This window comes from Phyllostomus discolor, chromosome 5, assembly GCF_004126475.2.
Source record: "Phyllostomus discolor isolate MPI-MPIP mPhyDis1 chromosome 5, mPhyDis1.pri.v3, whole genome shotgun sequence".
Taxonomy (NCBI): domain Eukaryota; kingdom Metazoa; phylum Chordata; class Mammalia; order Chiroptera; family Phyllostomidae; genus Phyllostomus; species Phyllostomus discolor.
The window spans coordinates 83,897,560-83,921,144 of NC_040907.2; the positions used below are offsets into that span (position 1 = coordinate 83,897,560).

The following is a 23,585-nucleotide window of genomic DNA, read 5'->3' on the forward strand; positions in this document are numbered from 1 at the left end:
AGTTAGTTATTTTGGGAATCCTCTCTACCACTAAGATGATTTTCAGAACTACAGAATGACTTATATTTCAAAATGATATACAACAATCATTGATTATTCACCTCTGTTTTCTTGCATTAGTAAGGACAAAGCATACTCTCTTCTCACTTAACAATACAAACAAAACATTCATATGCGAGAAACATGAAAGTAACACCATGATTATTGTACCATTAAGTAAAGACTTACATATTCAGCTGGGGGGGAAAAAAGTGCTCAGGGCAAGTTATCATTTTCAAAATGTTTCAGGATACAATGGATCTGGGTAACCCTTATCAGTGTAACTCCCAGGGCATATTTATCATCCTTTCTTTTGAATTGCTATACACTCATGAAGCACAATTTATCATTCTAATTAAAGTATTTAAAGGTATCAAGACATGTTAAAACTCATTTACACAAACTATTTTTGGAGATAAAAAATATTTCAAGTACCTTGCTTAAGTTGCTTTTCCACTTGCTTGAATAGACCAACAAATCTGATTTGGAACGAGTGGTTATTGCTTGACAATACAGTGATTTTCCAGTTTTCTGTTTTGAATTAAGGAGAGAAAGAGCAACCTTTGTAGGCAAACCAAGTGGATTTGGATTACTGGCGCTTACTGTCCAGTCAGTATAGGCTGAAGTTTTCTGGTCACTCTGAGGCAAATGCAATGTTTTCTGTCTGAACAGATAACACCACGTGAAGCTGGTTGTGGTCTTCAGGCTGGGGAAAGACAGCTGCTGTGTGTCTCCAGCATCTAGCACGGAAAGAGCAGTTGTTGTAGTTGGACTTTGTTCTTGGATGTTCACTTTGTCACCTTGATTTTTAACCTCTGGAGACTTCCTTTCTTGGTTATTGTCTACACATTCCAAAGAAGAAATGTGGGTATTTTCTGAAGGAACAGGTGAATTTCTAACTGTAAGAGTTAGTGATAGAGATGACTTGATGTTTTCAAATTCTTGCAACTCTTTTATAGGTTCTATAACCGTAGACTTAGATTGTCCTGATGACAAATTATCAGCTGGTAAAACATTTGTCAAGTTAACAGTCTCGCTGCTAATTTCAGGTGGAGAAAAAATATCCTGTTCCAATGTCACACCTTCAAGGGGCTCTGTGGTACAAACCTGCCTCACCAAAATAGGTTTCTTCTGCTTACTAACTTCATTAGCTCTTGAACTCAGTGGTTCCAATGGTCTAATATCTGCTGCACAAACAGCTCCATTTTCATCTTTAGCTCGCTTTTGGTGTTTTTCCATGGCAATGTCTAAACTATTTGCTGGGGAAAGCATCCTTTTACTTGAAGCTGAAGATTCTTGTTGGGGCAAAAGTCTAACAATAGACATTTTCTGAGTTCCAGGCAAGGAATCTGCCAGAGAAGAATTTTGGCCCATCTCTGAAAAAACATTTTCACAAATAAGCTTTTCCTCTGAGTTTGGCAAAGCATTCTGGTGAACTTTTTGCAATTTTGGCAGGGACTTTTGTTCTTCGTTGACTGGCACCACACTATTACTAGCCTGGCAAATGGGCTGACTGGATAGATCTTGGGTCACAAGGATTTGTGGCAGAGGTGTGACTGTGGCAAAGCAATACCCTGGAACATTACTCTGCAGGTGAACAGGCAGTGGAAATGATGTCGGCACCTTTTGCACTTGACCATCAGGTGGCCCAAGCTTCAGTGGTGGCAGAGCACAGGAATTAGAAATGGCATCTACTAATTTGGTTGGTAACGCTAAGGAAGACATACGATGGTCAGCCCCAACTGGATCGGAAAGAACTTGCTTTGGCAAAGCACGTACAGGATTAGAAGGGCAAGACTGGCTTGAAGTGAAAACCTGACATTGCAGTTGGTACTTGGGAGCAAAGCAATCATCACTTTTAGAAGAGACACATACACTGGGATTTATATCTGGTTTGACACTTTGTGTAGATACCTGCAGAGACATCTGTGTGCTCTGGTGGCTAAGGGGTGCATGGATTTGATTTAACAAATTAATACCAAAAAGCTGTTGAACAGGAAAGATGTTAGTAGAGTTGGAATTAGAAGTTTCTGTTTGCAGATCTTTAACTTGAGTCTGGGAGTGCACAGTATTTGCAGGAAACTCAGCTAAGAATGTACTAGTGAGCGGAGGCCCCTGAAATGGCACTGCATTCACACTAGGAAGAGTAATAGCTTGGAAAGATGATGGGTTCCCAGGAGACAGATGACTATCTGGGGCTATGTTTAAAGAAATCTGCCTTATCAGTGGGCCTCTCCTTCTTTCTAAAAGAGGCACATGTCCAGTCACTCCCATGCCAGAAGGAGATGTCGGAGGCAAGTCCACAAGTGGCATTGTCTGAGGTGGTGGAGTTATGCTTCCACAGTCGAATGATTTACTTCTGAAATCAGAGACCTCCATGGATGTCTGCATGCAGTTAATCTGTTCTGAAGCAGCACGCCTCATTTCCCGTTGAGTTCCAGGCACGTTAAGTGTATTAGAGCCAGCTGGGATCATGAGAACCTCTGTTTTATTGAGAAAAGCGATTTGGGGGGAAGCCTCAGTTTTAGAAACGTCCTCTACATCTAATGAAGCTGAGAAACTTGATAAACTGCTATCCTTACTTAGACTCCTGGAGAGAGTGGAATCAAAACTTGACTCGGTCGAGGAATGCTCTATCTCAGCAAGACGGAGCCTCTTCTTTTTGGGCGGCAGTTTCTCTGTTGGCAATTTTGACAATGTTTCACTACGCTGAGGCCAACTAAATTTCTCTGATTTTTCCTGATCAGGTACTTGGGTTCCAAGGTCCCGATCTGGCTCTTCTGTGACCAGAATTTCTGGAACTTGGATGTTGTGCTGCCGAACAAGTCTTGAGGCCTGTCCTAACACATGCCGTTCACTTGAAATCTTTCTTGAACATTCCTGAAGTTCTGCTCTAAGAGCATCTGATAGTGCAGGCTGCTGAGAAGGAGACATGTTCTGAGAAGGGCTGCCTTCCTCTTGGGAAATTCCTATCACTTTCAAGGACCCAAACTTCACTGTTCTACTTAGCTCCTGGAGAGAAAGTGCAGAGCCTTCAAAAGATTCAAGCTTGTCAAATGAACTGGGTCTGCTCAGTGAGTTTGTATGCTGGATGACTGAGATTCCGGATCCATGCCTCTTCAACTCTATCTTGTCCTGGACAGCTGAACTTATCTGTTGTTCCATGATGGTAGACAGCTTTGGATCCATGATCTGGTCGGGGCCTCTGGCAACAAGCTGAATTTGGGAGTTTTGCAACTGTATATTTCGATGCTGCTGGTCACTTGATACGACAATATTACGTTTAGGCAAACTGGAGGAAGAGCCCACAGTATTCTGCAACAGAAGGCCTTCAGAGCTTTTCAGAGAAGCTTCACTTTCATTTTGCTGAACTTCATCGTCATCTCCAACACTTTTCATTTTCCTCCTTTTTCGTATCTGGGGCGTCTGTTCCCAGACCCCTGAGGAAGCAGCAACTCTGTAGTGTAGAATCTGAGGCTGTGTGTTGCTGGGCACGGGGCTATGTTCAGGTTCTCTCACAGCTGCCTTTGTTTTTGGTCCGTGTAACTCTGAACAGTAAAATTTCTTATGGTTTTCAAAATTTTCCAGTTTTCTATACCTGTTTCTACAAGTTTCACACTCAAACATTGTCCCTCGCCCTTGATGAGATTTCTTTTTTTCTAAATGTGAGCCTGGTGCCAATGACTTGTTCCTTGCAGCTACAGTTTCACTCATGGCACTGCATCCTTGATAGCTCTCATCCAAGGACTGTCCGGTACCGAGGACATGCATTTCACTTGTTGAAGAGTCTTCTACCGCTGTCTGTCTGACAAGGGTACGGGGATGTCCACTTTGGGGCACAGAAGTGTTAGGTCCTGATACAAAGACATCATCATAGAAAGTGCCAATTTTGTCATCAAATGACTGACTTCCTCTCAGTGGATGAGTGGGAGGTATTATGTTTGCAGGTACTGTTGAATAACCTGTAGTAGGCACAGAATTACTTCTCGTGATAGGTAAACAGTCAAGGGAAGGGACAGACAGAAGAAACACTTGTTTTGATTTCTCAGTAGGGGTGAAAGGGGACTTTGGTATATCAGAGCTTGAACTTGTTCTCCGTCCCATTGGTTTTAAGTCAAACTGGAAAGAATCCTTAAATATGTATGATTTGGGGGAATCAATACTTCCTCGCCGTGAAAGAGAAGTTCTACGTGGCTTTACACTATCCAGTTGCTTGTCATCTACCAAGGCTTCATTGTCTGAGATAAGCTTTGATATCCGTTCTTCAAGTGTTTTTGTTGCCAAAGGTGGGCGCATCTGACCTGCTAGAAGCAATGCTTTTTCACCTGATGGCAACGTAGAAGGTGCTGGTGTATTGATACGAGGTGCAGAGGGCCCATTATTCTTATTTGAGTCTTGTTCCATAGTGGGTAATGTTCTGGCAAAGGGAGTTGGTGGGCTCCCTGTTTGATCAGCACTTTCAGAACGTGAAAAGTAACCAGAATCTGTACTTCCTAAACTTCGAGGACTCAGAAGTTTTCCTTGCTGCTCCTGGGAGTAATCGGTAGCCTGCTGCCTTTGTAGCTGGGCATGTACTGTGCCTATGGGAGATTCTTGTTTTGCCTCTGGTTGACTCATGTCCCTTTTCTGACAGGACTTTTCATCAGTCTCCAGGGAGGATGTCCAGGCTGAATGTGACAGTACACTGGTAACCTGCAGGTCCTTCTGTTTCTGTGCACTAGAAAGTTCAGGCTTAGAATCTGTAAACTTGGAGCTGTCAACCCTTAATGGGGACGACACATTGACAGGGTGGACTACAACTTTTGGTAAGTCTGTCACAGCTTGTGATTCTGAAGACTTGTCCTGTAGTGAAACATCACCTACCACATGACCTGGATTGTTTGGAATGGAACTTGATTTTGGTAAAGCTTCAGAACTTGGTATTGTTTTCATTATCGGCACAGGCTGCAGGTCCATGGAGCCTGCATCATTCTGCCTTTCATCAGCAGCGCTCTCGTCATCGCTCTCTCCACTGTCTTCTACATCTGAATGGATACTAAGTGCTTTGGGTGATTCATGTGACAAGAACAAACCACCAGCCTCTGGCTGCAAGACAAGTCCCAGTTTGATAGTATGTGCGTGGGATTTTTTGTGCTTATATAGATTACTTTTAGTTTTAAATGAAAATCCACAGGTCACACAGGGATAGGGTCGCTCTCCAGTGTGGGAGCGGATATGCTTTAGAAGCACACTCGGCTTTGCACAAGGTCTATTGCAATATTCACAAATATATTTTCCTTGTTTTTTGGGCTTCTGATCTTTCAGAAGAAGATTGCACATTTGCTCTACGCTGTGATTCACAACAGAGGCAACAGCAGTTGAATTATAAACTGGTGTGGGAGGTGACTGTGTAGACTGGGCTGGACTTACTGACATAGGTGAAGCAGAATCAATTTGCTGGTTTTGAGGAGTAACCTGAGTTCTACTGGAAGGTGAAGTTAGACCTATAGATGATGTCACTGCTATATGATACACTTGTTCAAGTTTGGGGTTCTCTTGATTGTGCAGGCTTGTCAGTGATCTTGTGAAACCTGAACACACTGGAAGCTGTTGATTTTGTTGGTTAGATTTAGAAACAAAGTGTTCATGTTGATTATATGAATGAGAAACTGACTGAAATGATGCCTGCTCATTCTGAGCAGCAGACACATGCACTGTGTATGAGGTACAAGAAGACTGTGATTCAGAAACAAATTCTTGTGAAGTCTGATTTGGGGCATCTATTGAGCTGTTTTTTAATTGAGAGGGGGATCGTACAGTTTTGTTTGGTCTTAGTTTTTCTATCTTAACTGTACAAGATGAGCCCTTTTGTGACAAAGTACTCAGTTCTGGCTCCATTGCTTTCAGTAAGACATCAAATGCGGTGTTTGTATATGAGGAGGAAGTAGGACTACAATTAGAGGAGATACATTCACTGTGGTCAGTCCTGGTTTTACTTGACAAAGAACTAGATTCACATTGTCCATCTACGAAATTTAACTTGGTGGGGTCAGAGCCTTCCGATCTCCATCTACGCAGTTCAGATGGATGCTGCAGAAATGAGGACTTCTTTGGGGAGACAGATTCTTCAGACTTAGAGGCCTCGGCAATTATCCCAGGTGTTTCTCCATTTTGTTTGGTAAATGGTTTCCCATTTTTTATAGGGCTGTGATTCTGTTTCTTGTGAGAATCTGAAGTACTCTGAAGAACAGCAAAAGATGGCTCTTCTGCATTGTGTTTATGTTTTGACTGAAGAGGATTTCTCAGTGGGGATTTTGGTATTTTTTTCAGGTGATTCTCAGCTACAATCTTTTTTCGTTTCACACCTTTAAGTGATTCTGAAGTTCCTTTAATACCAGCCTCCAAGATTTCTGTTAAAAAAAGAAAAGCAATTGGCAAAATGATACATATACCAACTATAACTTTTTAAAATTGAGATTACTATCATGAGGGCGTTATGACAATTGAACAAGGTACGTTAATGCTAGTCTACTTTGGATAAAACTGCATTCTAACATTAAGAATATTGCCAATCAAAACCTATTAAAACAATCACACAAAGACCTTCGTGTATAGTTCTATAATGCTGTGCTCTTCTCTTGACACCTCCACTCACCATGATCCTGGGACCAGATCTTCCAAAAGTAAATTATCCTCCCCTTTCATCCTCACAGCTAAGGACTCTGTCTGTAACAGTCTGAGAGAGCTGTCTCACAAATAAGGAAAGTCAACTTTATAATGTAGGGTATTTAACAACTGTCTTGTTATTTTAGTATTTTTTCAAGCAAACTTCTTAGCAAATTTCTAAATAATATCATTATTCAAACTATACAATGCTGACATTCTTATAAGAAAATGGACTACTACATAATAATTTTTATTACAAACATACCTGATCATATCTCAAGATAATCATAAGATATGAGCTAAGAGAACCATGAAGTGTTGCTTTATTAGTAATTATGTTAGTGAACAGAAAAATATGAAAGTAAAATAGGCCACTTATCTGTGGCTCTTCACCAATCAAATTAGAAAGTCATGTTGCTGTAATGTTCCTCAGTTAAAAAATTCACTAATTTAACTGAACAAAATATTCAATGGCTATGTTTCTTTGTCATTAATGACAGGTAGGTAGGTAGGTAGGTAGGAGGAAGGTAGATAGGGAGGAAGATAGAGCTTATTGCTAAAGAGATGAAACCACTTCCATTTCTGGCAGTACTGGAAATAAATCATCATTTAAATAGTATCAACAACCCACAATCTCTATCAACTATTACATTTTTGAGCAATTACTACTTGCCATAATTTAGTTTGTTTTCATTTGTTGAATCCTTGGGCACATAAAAATTATTCAAGTTTGTATTACTTATTTGTAGTAGAGCCAAATACTCCAATTCCTCATCATTTACAAATAGCAGCTGCAATGTACATATTTGAAATTCATATTAGACCAAAATGTCTATACCATAATAACCACTTTGAATTTACCGAAGACAAAATTTACACAAAATAAAAATACTCCAGTCATCTCATGACAGCTGATGTGCTGTCATATATTTGTATAATGAAAAAACTACACAGTAATATGATAAAAACACATTTACCCACCACAATCAGAAGGTTAGAAAGGAAAAAGTGGCAGGGGTAGGGTCTCATAACTAAAATGTTTTAAGCTGAAGAGTACAGTAAAATGCATCAGCTTTCTTGCTATCTCTACAAAATGAGGTTGAGCAAATCTTTTATTTTTCAATCCACTCATTTATGAAATTCTGTTTTCCTTCTTTCAGATGAATGTAACAAAGTCATTATGTACTTTATTATTCCCATTAATTAGATTAGGAAAATGGGCAAAAGGAAAAATGATAATCATCTGGGGTGAGTAGTTCTTTCCTCACTTCCAGGAAGCTTGGAGGTGGGTTATAATAAAAATGAAAGCCACTAGGCTGTTAAAATAAGTATAAAAACAGAGAAGGGAAACCACTTGTTCAGGAGCAGCAGTTCCCAGCTTGGACAACTGTCCAAGTAAAAGCACCATAGATTAAAAAGAAAAAAAAAAAAACATCTGCCCATACCAGGCACCATCCAGAGCCCTGGTTAGTGTAAATATGTTTATTTACTATGTTTTACATATTTTTTGGAATAAGGTTTTTTAGATAAACTTATCTACAAAAGATTAAACAATCTTTTATATTAAAAAAAATCTCACCCCAAAAACCACAAAAATTCAACCCACAGTCATAACACCAGAAACACATTGTTTTAAAAGAATTGTTCTCTTGTGTTCTTATGAAAAGAGTAAAATGTATCTTTCTTTGTACTTAAATGTAAATAAAACTGAAGGAAAAATAAACTTTAAGATACATATTTCTTTAGAGGTATTATTTCCTAAAATTTTCTCTGGAGTTAAGGGGAGGGAGGGATGGATGAAAGGCGAAGGGATGAGCCAAACAACATGTATGCATGACCCAGAGACACATACAACAGAGTAGTGAAGGCCAGGGGGAAGGGGGTGGGGCCTGGGTGCAGGTGGGCAAGGGGGCTATCTGCAATAGTGGCGATAATTAACAATGTAAAAAATAAAATCAAAATAAAGAATTTAAAAACCCTATTTTAAACAGATTTTGAATTTTTGAATCACATTTTGATTTTAGATGAAAATTGATTCACTTTTTGTCAAAGTTTATGACATTTACACTCTATTTGCATAATTGTTTATTCCTAGTTCTCTATTTCAATTTTAACACCTGGTAATAACTCACCAATTCTTTCCTTCAAAACTTTGTACATTCCTGTGCTTCTGGCAATGGTGCTCATATGGAGAGGCCTTGTGCCAGCCTGACTGATAGTTTCCCCTCCTGGAGGTGACTTGCCTTTTTTCTGCCTGTATGTCTGCCAATTTTTTACTTTTGAAGTCTTTATAATATAACTAGGAGTCAGCTCATAGTTAATCAATATACAAACTTTTAATTTTTCCCCTAGAACATCATAACCTTTTCTATAAGGGCATTAGTATATTTCAGAAAACTATTATATCTTCAAATATATTTCCTGGTCAATTTTTTTTCAGGGTGGGCTTCCTTACTTTATGAGCACCAATTATTTTTATGCTGTATCCCCATTACGATTTACATTGCTTTCATCATTCTCCTTTTTGCTTTTGCTTTCTCTAGAATCATTTAAAGCTTTTCCCTTAATGTGAATAATTCACTTTCCTGGCTATTAAGTTCTTTATTGCTTCAAATTGTTCGTTTTGGACTGATGTTGTTTTGTTCTCATTTTGTTCCCTTAGTTCCATATTTCCCATTTCATCTCATCTTATTGTCTTATGTCTGAGTTTTGGTTTTAATAAATTTATGATCTTATTAAAGTCTATGCCATTAAGCAGAGTTTTTGGTTTGTCTTTTCACATTCTCTGCTTTCAATTGCCCAAAATCATGGGGAATGGCAAGGGGGTGGCATTTGACTGAGAGTATGTTCCTAACTGTCTTTTTCTAAGCTTTACTTACTCATTCTTCTAACATCTTGTTTGGTCTCTTTTAAGAGGGTTCACTCTCTCATTGAAAGGATAAAGCCCATTCCATCATGGGTATGGATGACCCGGGATGTTGATGTTGAATCAGCCTGTAAATTTAAGGACTTACAGGTATTGTAGTTAGGACATAAAAGGATCATGGAGGAGGAGAGAGAGAGAGAGAGAGAGAGAGAGAGAGAGAGAGAACGAACACCAGGCACATAGACGAATATGGAACTATCATTCTAGAGGCTTACTTGAAGCAGCTTGCATACCTCACTACTGACCCCACCAGTTTTCTTCCTCAAAAAAAATCTCAATATTTGGTAAGGAAATACACAGAATGGGTAGCTAAACCATATGGCTAGAAATTAAGAGATAGAAGCATCCTCCTGGGAACCAATGCCCTAGATATGAGGTAGTAAATCCTTAGGTCTTCAGAGAATGATCCACCTTGATTACTGTTTTAAACTCACCCTAATCTTGATTAGTTTCAAATCTATTAGAGAGTGACTGGAGTTATTTTCTCCTACCCCCTTCCTTATCTAAAGAAAATAGCACAATCATCAAACATTGTGACCATATCTACAACATCCAGCACAGAGTTACCATAGGCTGTAGAGTTTAGAGACTGCATAGACCAGAATGTATCAAAGCAGAAATACAGTTGGGTGGAGAATTGGAGGAAGTAGCTATTTACCATCAGCACTTGAGCTTTTTGATAATTTTCAAGGCACTTTGTTGTTATGGAAGACTAACATAAAAATAAATTAGAGGAAGCAGAGAGAAAGAAAAGCAATGGAAGTGGAAGACGGCCCAGGAAGGGGCCTCTTTAGTATGTCCCCAACAACCAGTGCACAGGCCCACCCTCTGCCTTACCGAATGGACACTGCTTTATATTTACCATCTTATGATTTCACAGCGGTGAAACAAAACAAGGGCTGGACATGCTTGGTGCACATAAACCTCAGTGTAAAAGAAGAAACACAACCCTTTTTCTTATGCAAAAAGAACATACAGTCAGATTGGAAAGCAGGTGGGAAAGGCTCAAAAAAGGAATCAACCAACTGCTGAAAATTACATTCTGGTCAATGTGCAACTGGAAATGACTGACAATCAGGCAGAAACTCTGAGACATCAACATGTCAGAAATACAAATGGGAATTCATTTAACACACACAAATCACACCCAGGAGAGGAACCAACACTGGCAGTGTTACCAACTGTCAGAATCTTTAGATGCATTGGACTTCACACAAAAACCCAGAATTCTCCATCAGGTTGGCAGTTGACTACAGTGTGGAAAGATCAGAGAGGCCACATGACTGGAGGTTAGTGGTGAGGGAGATATGAACGATGTTCTCAGGTCCTCTAAGGCACTGGCACTTCATATATCCAGGTACAAGCCTAATCATTATTAGGGCTCCTATATTTTTTAGGGAAGAGGAACAACGATTTTTAGAATAGCACCCTCAGCTGGTTTCCAGAATTACTTTTAGAGAATAACAGATGAAAAAATGAGTGACTTTCCTGGCTCCAGAGAGACTGAGTTACCAGTTAAGTGTGACAAAGAATACTGTCAAGGTTGGTAGTAGGCATGGTAAACTACAACTTACTAGTGTGTTTAAAATGCTGCCTTGATTGGAGGTGAATCTCTTTTTCAGCTTTGCTCAGAGACTCATCATGTGAAAGACTCTGGATCTCTTTTGGGTGTTGGGGACATAAGGACTACCTGTTCTCTAACAATTGAAAGTATGCTGGTTCAGAGGGTCAAGAGACTAGAGGCAGGGAGATCATTTAGAAGACCTTTCAGGAGCTCAGGCAAGAGTTAAAATGCTACCTTGAACTCAGGTAGTAACAAGGAGACCTCTTGGTTGATTCAAAGCAAGAAAGCCTGAAAAAGGTTTGCCAAAGAATTTCTACTCTTTATTGGGAGAGATGAGTAGTCAGGGGAAAAATTCACTTTCCATTCTCCCACCTCAGCTACTTTAGTATACATGTATAGAATTATAAATTGTTGCTGCAATCTAGGACTAGAAATTTTCAACAGAGAAATGGTCAGGCTAATTATGGCATAGCCATTTATAACATTATATATCCTTTAAAAAGTTAAAGATTATGTAGCAATATGAAGATTATGACATTATTACATACACTTGCATATTCTTCTCTTTCCCTAGAAAGAAGTCTGGGCTACAGGCAAAAATCCAAGAGTGCACAGTGAAAGCTGTTTTGGTAAAAGTACAAAAATGACAAGTCAAACAGTAGAGAGAGAAGTCCATCATCAGAAGCTTGGGTAATCCCTTATTATTTTATAACCCTTAATATTTAAGGGTGAACCAAAAATGAAAGGAAATAAAGGGTAATAAGAAAGATAAGACAAAACATGTGATAGTAAGGTGCCCAGGAAGTCAGGGTTTATGGACTTACAAGATGGAAGATGTGGCCAATAGTGTTAAATACTACATTCATATAAACAGGACTAAACAAGAGGGTGCTGGGTTTGATGGTCACTGGGACTAGGAGGACATCTCAGAGAGCAGTTGCCAGCTGGGTCCTGGGGCTAAAATCCTTATTACAAAAGCACACACACAGTGATGAAGTACAAGGTGACACAAGAACCAGTCAATACAGACCACTTTCTAAGAATCTGGTTGTGAAAAGAGAAATGCATGCCAGTATCAGGGGAAGAGGTTAAAGGAAGGTTTCTTTAGGATGGGGGTGGGGGTTGGGAAGTGTGCTTATAAAGGAAGTAAAAGTCGGCAGAGAAAAAGAGATTAGAAATGAAAGACAAATTAATGTGTGATAAAGAATTATACCAGAGGTATAATCAAGAAACTACCACAAAGATTTGGGAACAACTAATTTCACTTAGCAATCAAGAGGTACCAAACAATTCATCTCCAAGTTCTTCCCATCCCTCATATAATATAATCCAAATATCTAACTTGGCCAAAGGCAGCATGGTCATCTGGCTCTGACTACCTTCCCAAACTGTCCCCATTCCACTTCCCCCTTGCTCACTGAGTGTTAGCCACATGGGTCAACTTTCTGATCCTCCAACAGAGCTCTCTCTCCTGCCCCTGGGAATTAGAACTTGGAATGTTTTAAAAAGCTCTTCCTACTTTCAACTCTTTAAATGACTGGATCATTTTTGACCTTTAAATCTAACATACTAATGTTACTCCTGGGCTGGTCCTATCTATGCTACCTAAAATAGTTGCCTCTCTATTGTCCACTCACCCTGTTCACTTCATTCTTAATTTTGATAACAATCTCAAATGTCCTATTTATCTGTTTACATACTTTTGTCTACCTGCTGATATTATGATATATCTATAAAACCTTATCTTTATTATTCATCCCTACATATCCAGCCCTTAAAAAGTATTGAAGAAATATGTACTAGTGAAAGAATTCTTCAAGTAAAAGAAAATAAAGGATGAATTTAATATTAGGCAACTTAATAATACAACTCATCACATCAGGAAAAATTAACTAGAAATTCACACGAGCATTTATTTACTAAATTTATTGTGGTAACTTTGGTTAATAGGGTCATACAGGTTTCAAGTATATATTACTATGGTACATGATCTGTATACTGCATTGTGTACCTACCACCTATAATAAGGGTAAATAATATTTAATATAATGCAGCATCCATTCTTTATTTTAAAAAAATAAACATAGCTCAGTCTGCTTCAGGATATAGAAACTTAAAAATAGTGTTGATTTACCCTAATAACAAGAAAGGCCAGAAACATCACAAAAATCAAACTTCTCTTGAGCCTATCAGAAAGCCAAGGCCACAGGGCAACCACAGAGCCTGAACTCCAAAGAGGGACATGTGGACTGGCTCAACTGGGGCCCAGCAGGGCTGAAGATGTGGAGGAAGGCATGGCCGCCTTGCAAATGAATGAGAAAATATCACCTAAAATTGTGTGGAACTGTTGGAGGGTGAATTAGCCTGACCTCAGGCATGAGAAAGTTTATACTCTGGGGCTCTTTTCTGTGGGCTTCCAGCAGGAGGTAGGGCAGGAGACCCAAGAAAGCAGCCCTCTATGTACAGGCATGCAGGAGGGGTCAGCTGCCACTGTGGAAAAGGCACAAATCGTAGGGCCTGCATGAACTATTCTCTCACCTGGAGCAAAAAGCCTTAAGCTTTCAGCTGCTAGGAAAAAAAAAAAGAGTTGCAGGCATGCCACCCATAGGGCATGGGTAAAACCCACTATGGCTCGGGAAAGGGTAAACACTCTATCCCAGGGGAGGTAGGAAACTGTCCTGGGACCACAATTTCTACTGATAAAATGAGAAGTGTGCTACCAAGAGTGAGGTGCAGGAAATACTGGAACTGCCTGAGACTGAGTCCAGACCAGGACAACAAAGCAATCCTCACCTGTCCCACTAACCAGCATAGCACTGAGAAAGAATCAAGTGGATTGTCAGGAGAGGGGCAGGAGGATGGAGATCCCCACCCCCATCGGTGACACAGGCAGCCAAAAGCTGAGCATGTAGCACTAATACTGAGAGAATCCTCCAAGTCCCCAGCCCCATTATAAGCACAAGGATATGGCAATCCATTGCTCTAAGAATCGGAAGCCAGTGTGATACACTGAAGAGAAACACAACAGTAACAAAATCCAAGCCTAGCCCAACTCCTCTACAGACTGCCTCAACATCCAGCCTCATGACCTGACAAAAGAACAGTGCCTATTTGCAGCCATTAAAACTACTGACCTCAGCATCAACTGCTATATACTACACACAACATCCAAAATTCAATAAAAATTTAAGACACATACACACGTGCATGCATTAAAAAGCAATCCACTGTCAAGAGACAATGCAATGAAAAGGACTGGATTCCAAGATGATCCAGAATTTGAGATTTCCAGAGAATTTAACATAACTGTTACCAATATGTTAAAAAATCCAGAGGAAAGGGTTGACATACATTCAGAAAAGGGAATTTAAAAAGAGAGAGGGACAAATGCAAACTACAGAAATAAAAGATGAAATAACTGAGATAACGAAACTCTTTGATAGGCTTATTAGTAAATTCAACAAAATTAAGGAATCAGTGCTTACAAATAAGGCAATAATTATGAAACAAACAAAAACACAAAGAAGAAAAGTAACATAAAAAGAAAAGAACAGTGCATCCAAAAGCCACAGGATAATACCAAATAGTTTAATGTATAATTGGAATTGAGAAGAACAACATGCTCAGAAGAACATGTATTTAGGAATACATGAAGAAAATAATGGCTAAGAATTTTCCAAATATAAACACATAAACCATAGATCCAAAATGCTCAGACAACCTCAAATGGATAAAATAAAAAAGAATAATAAGAAAAAAAAAAACACCTAGCTACATTATATTCAAACTCTGAAAACCAAAGACAAAGAAAGAACTATGAATCGAAAACTATGTTACATACAAAGAATCAAAAATAAAAATTAAAGCAGACTTCTCAACAGAAACTGTGGAGCAAAATTTTTATACTACAATGTAAGAAAAAATAAAGTGCTAACCCAGAATTTCATATCAAGAAATAATAACTTCCAAAAATGAAGGCAAATCAAAGACTTTTCAGAAAAACAAAAGCTGAGAGAACTCATTCCAGCTGACCTGTGCTGAAATGTTAACAGCTCTGAAAACAGTAAAAATAAAAGGAAATTTAAAATAATTTTTAAAGAATTTTACCACTTTAAAGTATAATGCATTATAAGGCTGTATTGTTCCATATGATAGTATGAAAGGCAAAATAATGGCCTTGAAAATGTCCACACTCTATTCTCCAGAACCAGGAAATATCACCTCTGTGGCAAAGGGGACTTTGTAGATGTGACAGTGTTATGGACATTAAAATGGGGAGACTATCCTAGATTGTCACAGGACCCCTTTAAATTTAACCAATCAACAAGAAAAGAGGCAATAAAGAATTTTGAAGTGTGAGACTTTACCTGCCATTGCTGGCTTTGAAGGTAGAAAAAGGGGGCCATAATCCAAGGTATGTAGGTAGACTCTAAAAGTTGGAATGGCCTTCAAATGACAGCAAGCCAGGAACTTGGGCCTGCGGCCACAGGAATTTAACTCTGCCTACAACCTACATGAGCAAGGAAACAGACTCTCCCCCCGTGCCTCCAGAAAGAACACAGCCTGCTAACACCATGACAGCCCAGTGAGATCATGTCAGGCTTCTGACCCCACAGAACTATTAGACAACAAACATTTTTAAACTAAGTTTACACTAATTGTTACAGAGCAATAGAAAACTAATATAGCCAGCCACTAGGAACATATGACTATTTCAATTTAAAAACAAAGTCTGCTGCTCAAAAATGTTAAAATATCAGCCGTGGCTGGAATGGCTCAATGGATTGAGCACTGGCTTGCAAATCAAAGGGTCGCCAGTTCAATTCCTAGTCAGGGCACATGTCTAGGTTGCGGGCCAGGTCCCCAACAGGGGGCAAATGAAAGGCAACCATACACTGATGTTTCTCTTCCTCTCTTTCTCCCTCCCTTCCCCTCTCTAAAAATAAATAATAAAATCTTAAAAAAATGTTAAAATATCATATAAAACTTATGATACAATTAAATTAAACAAGAAAAAAAAACAGTAGAAAGAAGTCTGAAAAATCCCAAATGTTTGGAAATTAAACCATGTATTTCTAAACAGCATAGGGGTCAAAAAGGCAGACACAGCGCAATTAGAAAAATCAAAACAAACTAGGAAACCAGGATAAAAATATTTGCCATGCAATGATATGCAACACTCAAAATCAAACATTAGAGAAAGCTCTTCTGAAGACAGGAAAAATGAAAGGATTCTTGCAATAATCACTATTTTCCTAATCACTTTTCTAGATGATCTAGCTAATGCAATTTTAAAATGAAATACAACTGATGGTAATGTGCAACAGTGTGGTGATTGCTGGGAAGAGGGGAGTATAAGGGGACTAAATGACAATGGGAAAAATACAATAAAGATTAAATTTAAAAAATGGCAACAGCATTTATTTGTTGATAAATATACAGAATCCAAGAGAAATAACTGAAAATCTACTTTTATACCCAAAATAGTTAGAAACATAATGGAAACACATTTTATTTATTATAGCAGCAAAATACAATAGAAAAATGTCTAAAAATAAGTTTAACACAAAAATACTCGAAACATACAGGAAATTAAAGTTTTCAGATATGATAAAAAGGTTTACAAAATGAAGAAACACATATGCTCCTGACAATGAATATTTTGAAGATATCAATTCATTTTCAAATTTCTAAATTTTATATAAGTTCAAACAACAAAACAAATTTGTTGTTTTAAATATGATGACTCCAATCTTCATTTGGGATAATAACTATTCTAAATTAGACAATAAAATTCTGAAGAAAATTATAGACATGGAGACACATTAAATGATTAAACAGTAGTTTTTCAAGACCAGATAGATGTTTAAACTAAAAATCAACAGAATACCCCATTATATATAGGTACTTAGTATATGAAAAGGTGGTATATTTTAAAATCTTGTAAAAGGATGATATAGTTTTAAAATATGCAATGCTGGTTTCACATGTGGTACAAAAAATTAAGGTTTTGGGTTGGCCAAAAAGTCCATATGGTTTTCTTCTGTAAATTAAAAGACACATTTCTCATTTTTACCAATAGCTTCATTGATTTGGATATTTTGAGTATGTCAGCTATCTCCTGTGTGGTAGAACAGTGACTGTTCTCAAAGTCTCAATTTGATCACTATCAACTTCAGCTGGTCTACCTGACTGTGGAGCATTGTCCAGCAAGAAATCTCCAGCTTGAAACTTTACAAACCACTCTTGACACATTCAATCAGTCACCTTCTCCATACCCTACACAAATCTTTTATTTTTTTTTTTTGCATTTCAGTTGTTTTTACCTTTCCTGAAATAAATAGGTTGAAAATATTGCATATTTTCTTCCATCTTCAGTATTTAAATGACTACACAAAATTCACCAATTTTGATAAGTTTTTTTTTAAATGCACACCAATATGACAGCTGTCACAATAAAGTCTAACAAAATTGTGTCAGATGACATTAAAGACAACTAAGCACTACTAGAGCCATCTTATGGAAAAAGACGAAATGAACTTTTTGGCCAATCCAATAGATCTTCAGCAAATACCATGAATATAAAAATAAGTTTGATGATTCAATGTAAGTAATAAAACCACAGAAAGAACTAGGAAAACATAAACATTTAACTAATCTTGAGAGTGGGAACATTTCCTAAGGAAAAAAAAAAGCAAAATAAAAACCATTTGAATGTATAAAAATTAAACTTTCTGGGTATATATAATAGAACCCTTTAATTTAAAGAGACAATGACAAACATTAAAGTATTATATAAGGCAGATGAAGAGCTGATATTCTTAGTAACTAAAGAACTTCTATAAAGGACTTCTTCAAGAAGAGGAGAATCAAGTATTTCAAATGGTCCTCCTCTGAGGATAACAATAAACAAAATATAAACATTACCACCTTGTCGGCACTGAAACATTAAGAAGAGTGACAGACACGGCCAAAATACAAGAGAGGACAGAAGTCTAAAACTGTGAGACTGGCTTCTGGGGCTCCTTGGCTCAGGGAGAGTTTGCCTATCCAGAAGGAGAAGCTAAAAGGTTGAGCAGTGGTTCTGACAATTTAAGAGAACTGAGGCTATAAATGATCGAATTAAGAGCATGCCATGCATAGGGTCCATATGAAAACCTACATGTTATCAGTTCAGTGCTTGAAGGGCTACATTCCAGGAATGAGAGAGAAATGGATGTAGAACTGGATGGAGTAGCTGAATTTCATGAACTGCAACTCACATCCAGTGGCCGAAAAATCACAAACTCCCAAACTGGAGAAGCTGATACTGGATTGGTGGTCTTCCTGGGAGCTGGCAGAACAAATTAAAATATTCTCTGGAGGAAGGTATCATCAATTTAGGCTTCAAACCATTTTGATAATTTTTCAACTAGAACATCTACCTCATATGCAAAGATAACCAAGCACCTGAGAAACAAATTCAATATGAAAGAACCAACAATACAAACAGATTGAATAGTTCAATGTATTAAAATTATTATAGAGACTTTAAAATAAATGTGCTATTTTGTTCAAAGACAAGCATACTGAAAAGCCCAGAGAATTGGAAAGCATAAAAGAGAGATAGCATATTTGAAAAGATAAAAATAAATTACAAAACAAAAAATTTAGAACTCACAGCAAGTATTTAAGTTCAAATTAGAACAGTTGAAAATGATAATGAACTTAGTGGTAAGTTAAAAAAAACAGAATAAAGTACTGGGAGACAACAGGATGCAAACTGCAGAAGCAATATTCTAAAACAAAGAAAATAAATGGCAAAGGGTTGGAATTAGAAGCTCAGAAGATAAGGAGGTAAAAAAAAAGGGGGGGGGCATAAAGTCTAAAAATTTCCAAAATAACACTACAGATCAAGAGTACTGTCAACCATAAACAAGATCCAGAGAAATCACATATCACTATGAAATTGCCAGTCAGAAAGAAGACAAAAATCATAAAAGTATCAGAAAAATATTTTCATAATAAAAAAGATTATGTTCAAATGAGCAATTAGACTTAAATCAATATCTCAACAGCAACAATGTGTTCAAGAAAATAAATTGCCAAACTAGAATTCTACACTTCTATACTCAGCAAAAGAAATATCCTGTTTAATAAATGACACTTGAAATTATTTGTTGCAACAGACCTGCACTAATGGAAAACTAAAGACTATTCTTCAAGTAAAATAAAATAATCCCAGATGGGGAACTAGAGATGTAAGATGAAATGATGAGCAAAAGAAGTACTTAATATGTGGATAAATCAAAATGAGTAGCAACTGTATGAAAAATAACCAAGCGTATAGAATTCAAATACATGATAATGAAAACATGAAAGTCAAAAACAGGGTAAATGGGTAGGCCATAAGAGAGAAAAGAACAAATGCTATGATGAGGAGCCCTGAGATCCTGGAGCCAGAACACAGTGTAACAGCAACCTCTGAGAACATCACCATGTCTCATTAAAGGTGTACCACACAGAAGATCAGAGCTGTTCTTGGGATACTAAGTGAAACATAAGTTAAGTATGACCCAGTATGATCAAATTAGTTCAACAGTTTTATCACTATTCCTAATGGAAGAATAAACTAAAAAGCCATCAGAACTCAGCAGCGGACCTGAACAAGAACCTCAGCCTGAAGAGGAAAGCAGAACAGAAGTGGAATTTGCAGTCAACTCTCATCCAAAGACCAAAAATCATTTAGTTTTAAAAAGGCAAGGTACAACATTAAATTTTTATGACATAATAGGAAACAAAGTACATTTAAAAATTCTGTTCAAAAGAAACAGAAAAATAACTATGGGGTTGTGGAGAGAATTAGAATTCAACACTAACAGGCTGTCATGTAGCTCAAGTCAGCGAACAGAAAAAGAAGCACAGTAGAATAAAGACATATTACACCTTACAAACATTACATTTAACAAACTTTTTTTACATACATAAAGTTTCCAAAAATTTTTTAAAGATTTTATTTATTTTTAGAGAGGGAAGGGAAGGAGATAGAGAGAGAGAGAGAAACATCAATGTGCGGTTGCTGGGGGCCATGGCCTGCAACCCAGGCATGTACCCTGGCTGGGAATCAAACCTGCGACACTTTGGTTCGCAGCCCGCGCTCAATCCACTGAGCTATGCCAGCCAGGGTCCAAATTTTTTTTAAACACACTATGGGATTGGAGTACAGAGATAGCACCAGAAAATCCCACTATATCCTATCTAAATTCATCGTGCACAGGTATTATTCTCACAAATAAATGTGTAATGAAGTACTTCATACAAACGCAGACTGAGATCAATTAGCAAATTAAGAAACCAACAAATAGCTACTTATTTAATAACAGATCAAACTCTAGTAGATATAATCAAAGTACTAAAATATTTGTATAATAAATCATTCAAAGGCGAATCAGAACACTTTATATATAAAAATCTAGAACATTTTATATATAAAAATTTGTTAAGCAGTCAACATATGATTTCAGAGAAATAACAAGAGTTTAGGAATAGAGAAAAATGAAAACATATAAAATAAGAAATAAATCAAATTAAAAATATTTAAAGTAAAGTAAGAGCCACTTATCTTTGAAAATTTTAATTATGTAAAATTGCAACAGTACTAGAACAAAATAGCTAAACCAGCTTTTCAGCATTTAATTCCTATAATACTAAAAACTGAATAAGTTGTATTTAAGCTTCAGTGAAACTAAATTTTTAATACTCTTCTAATAAAAAATCATAAACATTTGATGTTTTGTAATAAGTTTATAAGAGCTATCATTCAGATATATTGTATGTATTACAATATAAAATATTAAATTAACATAAAAACAAAATAATACTTAATCTCTTTCAGAAGTATATCCTTAAGAAATGACAAGTAATGACACTGTCACAAGTGAATTTTACTGCTAAAAGTTTAAGCTGCTAAAATGCTCTGACTGATTGGGCCATGTTTCTTTGTTGCCTCATTTTGGCAGCCTCCCTGTGTTTGTTTCTATGTATTAGGCAGAGCTGCCATGACTCCATGTCTTGGTAGTGTGGCTTAATATAGTAGGTGTCCTGTAAGGTCCAATAGCACAGCCTCCCCTATCACCCAAGCTGAGTACCCGAGGTGTGCCCTTTGTGTGGGCTGAGTATACCCTCCTCTTGTAGTTGAGCCTTGATTGCTGTTGGCAGGTCAATGGCAGGGATATACCAAGCCCAGACAGAGCTGCAAGGACTGGCTGTGATCAATGACCACCAACCTCCACCCTCCATGGAGTATCAGCTGTGCAGGGACAGGGTGGCAATATTCCATCATGGTCTGTAAATATCCACTGGGTGTGCAGGCTCTAGGGTTTACCAGGTGGCTCAGGCCAAGGTCAGCCCGCACCCATGTTTTGCCTGGGTCTACTCTGCCTGAGCTATAAAGCAATCTGAGATAGTTGCTTCTTGTGCTGGGCTTGGAGATTTCCAGGCAAAGCCAAGCTGTGGATCTTGGCTGGTTGATGCTAGTGCCTGGCTTGGAATGACTTAGCAAAAGGTATAGGAACTGGGGTTAAACTGAACCTGGCTGTTTCTTGTTTAAAAGGATTCCAGAAAAAGAACTAAACAAAGTAGAGATGCAGAGTTCAAAACATTGGTTATAAGGATGTTCATGGAACTTAGTGAGGACCTCAATAGTATAAATAAGATCTAGTCAGAAACAAAGGATACATTAATTGAAATAAAGAACAATTTACAGGGAAACAACAGCATAGTGGATGAAGCTGAGAGTCAAATCAATGATTTAGAACATAAAGAAGCAAAAAACAACCAATCAGAACAACTAGAAGAAAAACGAGTCCCCCGCAAATGAGAATAGTGTAAGCAGCCTCCAAAATGACTTCAAGTGTTCTGGCATTCACGTCACAGGGGTGCATGAAGGAGAATAGAAAGAGCAAGAAACTGGAAATCTACTTGAAAAAATAGTGAAAACAACAACAACAACAACAACACCTTCTTTAATTTGGTGAATAACATATATATGCAAGTCCAAGAAGCACAGAGAGTCCCAAACAAGATGGATGCAAACCATTTAATTATGTTGTGGAAGACACAACATAATTAAAATGTCAAAGATTAAAGATAAAAGGAGCATCTTAAAAGCAGCAAGAGAAAAGCAGTAAGTTACCTACAGTGGGATTCCCATAAGACTGTCAGCTGATTTCTCTAAACAAACTTTGCAGACTAGAAGGGATTGGCAAGAAATATTCAAAGTAGTGAAAAGCAGGAACCTACAGCCAAGATTGCTCTACCCAGAAAAACTATCATTTATAATCAAAGGGCAGATAAAGTGCTTGCCAGGCAAAAAAACAAAAAGAGTTCATCCTCACTAAGACATTTATATATGAAAAGTTAAAGGGACTTGTTTAAGAAAAAGATCAGAACTATGAACAATAAAATGGCAATACATATATATCTATCAACAACTGAATCTAAAAAACAGACTAAGTAAACAGGAACAGACAGAATCTTGGATACAGATAGTTGCCAGTGGAAGGAGCATGGAGAAAAGGGTGAAGAGGTGAGGGGATTAAGAAGTGCAAAAAGGTAGTTACAAAATAGCCACGGGACTGTAAAGTACAGTGTAGAAAATGGAGTAGCCAAAGAACCTCTGCATGACCCATGGACATGAACAATGGTGTGGGACTGCCTGAAGGAATAGAGGTACTGGGAGGAGGAGGGCAAAGGGGGAAAAACTGGGACAACTGTAAAGGCATAGTCTATAAAACATAGTTTTAAAAATAAAAAGAATAAATAAATAAAATGGTCTGACTCTACCTTATTCAAAAGAAAGGTTGAAAAATGTGGAGGGATTAAGAAAAAACAACCCCAAATAACCTCATAGCCACAGACAGCAGTATGGTGATTACCAGAGGGAAAGGGGGAAGAGGCACTGAAGAGAATAAAGAGGGGATAAATGGTGATACAGGGAGACTTGACTTTGAGTGGGGAACACACAATGCAATATACTGATGATGTATTATAGATTGTACACTCGGATCCTATATAATTTTATTAACCAATATCAGCCCAGTAAGTTCAATAATTTTTTTAAAAGAAAGGAAACAAGACAGTTCCAAATATATTTCTCTGTCTTCAAATGGTCCCTTTTTCTCTTGATTACTTAAGGAAATGTTTTTGAACAATTTTTTGTTCTTTTGTAGGAACTATAGTCTTTTAAAAATTATTATAGCAAGGTCTATTTTTGTTTCAAAGAAAGCACTTCCATTGGGCCTTCTCATTGTTTCCTCATATGTAGAAGATCTAAGGTAGAATTCCTTTATAACAATATTCATTGTCTGCTTGTTTTGCAAGTCTGAATCATTTGTCCATGAAAGTTTTATACATAAGTTTTCTCCTCCTCTG

At 37.6% G+C, this 23,585-nt stretch overlaps 1 protein-coding gene across 5 annotated transcripts in view; it reads right to left on the reverse strand.

Annotated features, from left to right (window-relative positions):
* HIVEP1 (HIVEP zinc finger 1) overlaps nucleotides 1–23,585 on the reverse strand; it is a 145,652-nt gene that overhangs the window by 32,556 nt on the left and 89,511 nt on the right. For all 5 annotated transcript variants that reach the window (XM_036026506.1, XM_028514026.2, XM_036026503.1 and 2 more), the window contains one exon: nucleotides 475–6,428. In XM_036026506.1, coding sequence (XP_035882399.1) covers nucleotides 475–6,428 — 5,954 coding nt within the window. The remainder of the gene's footprint in view (nucleotides 1–474; nucleotides 6,429–23,585) is intronic.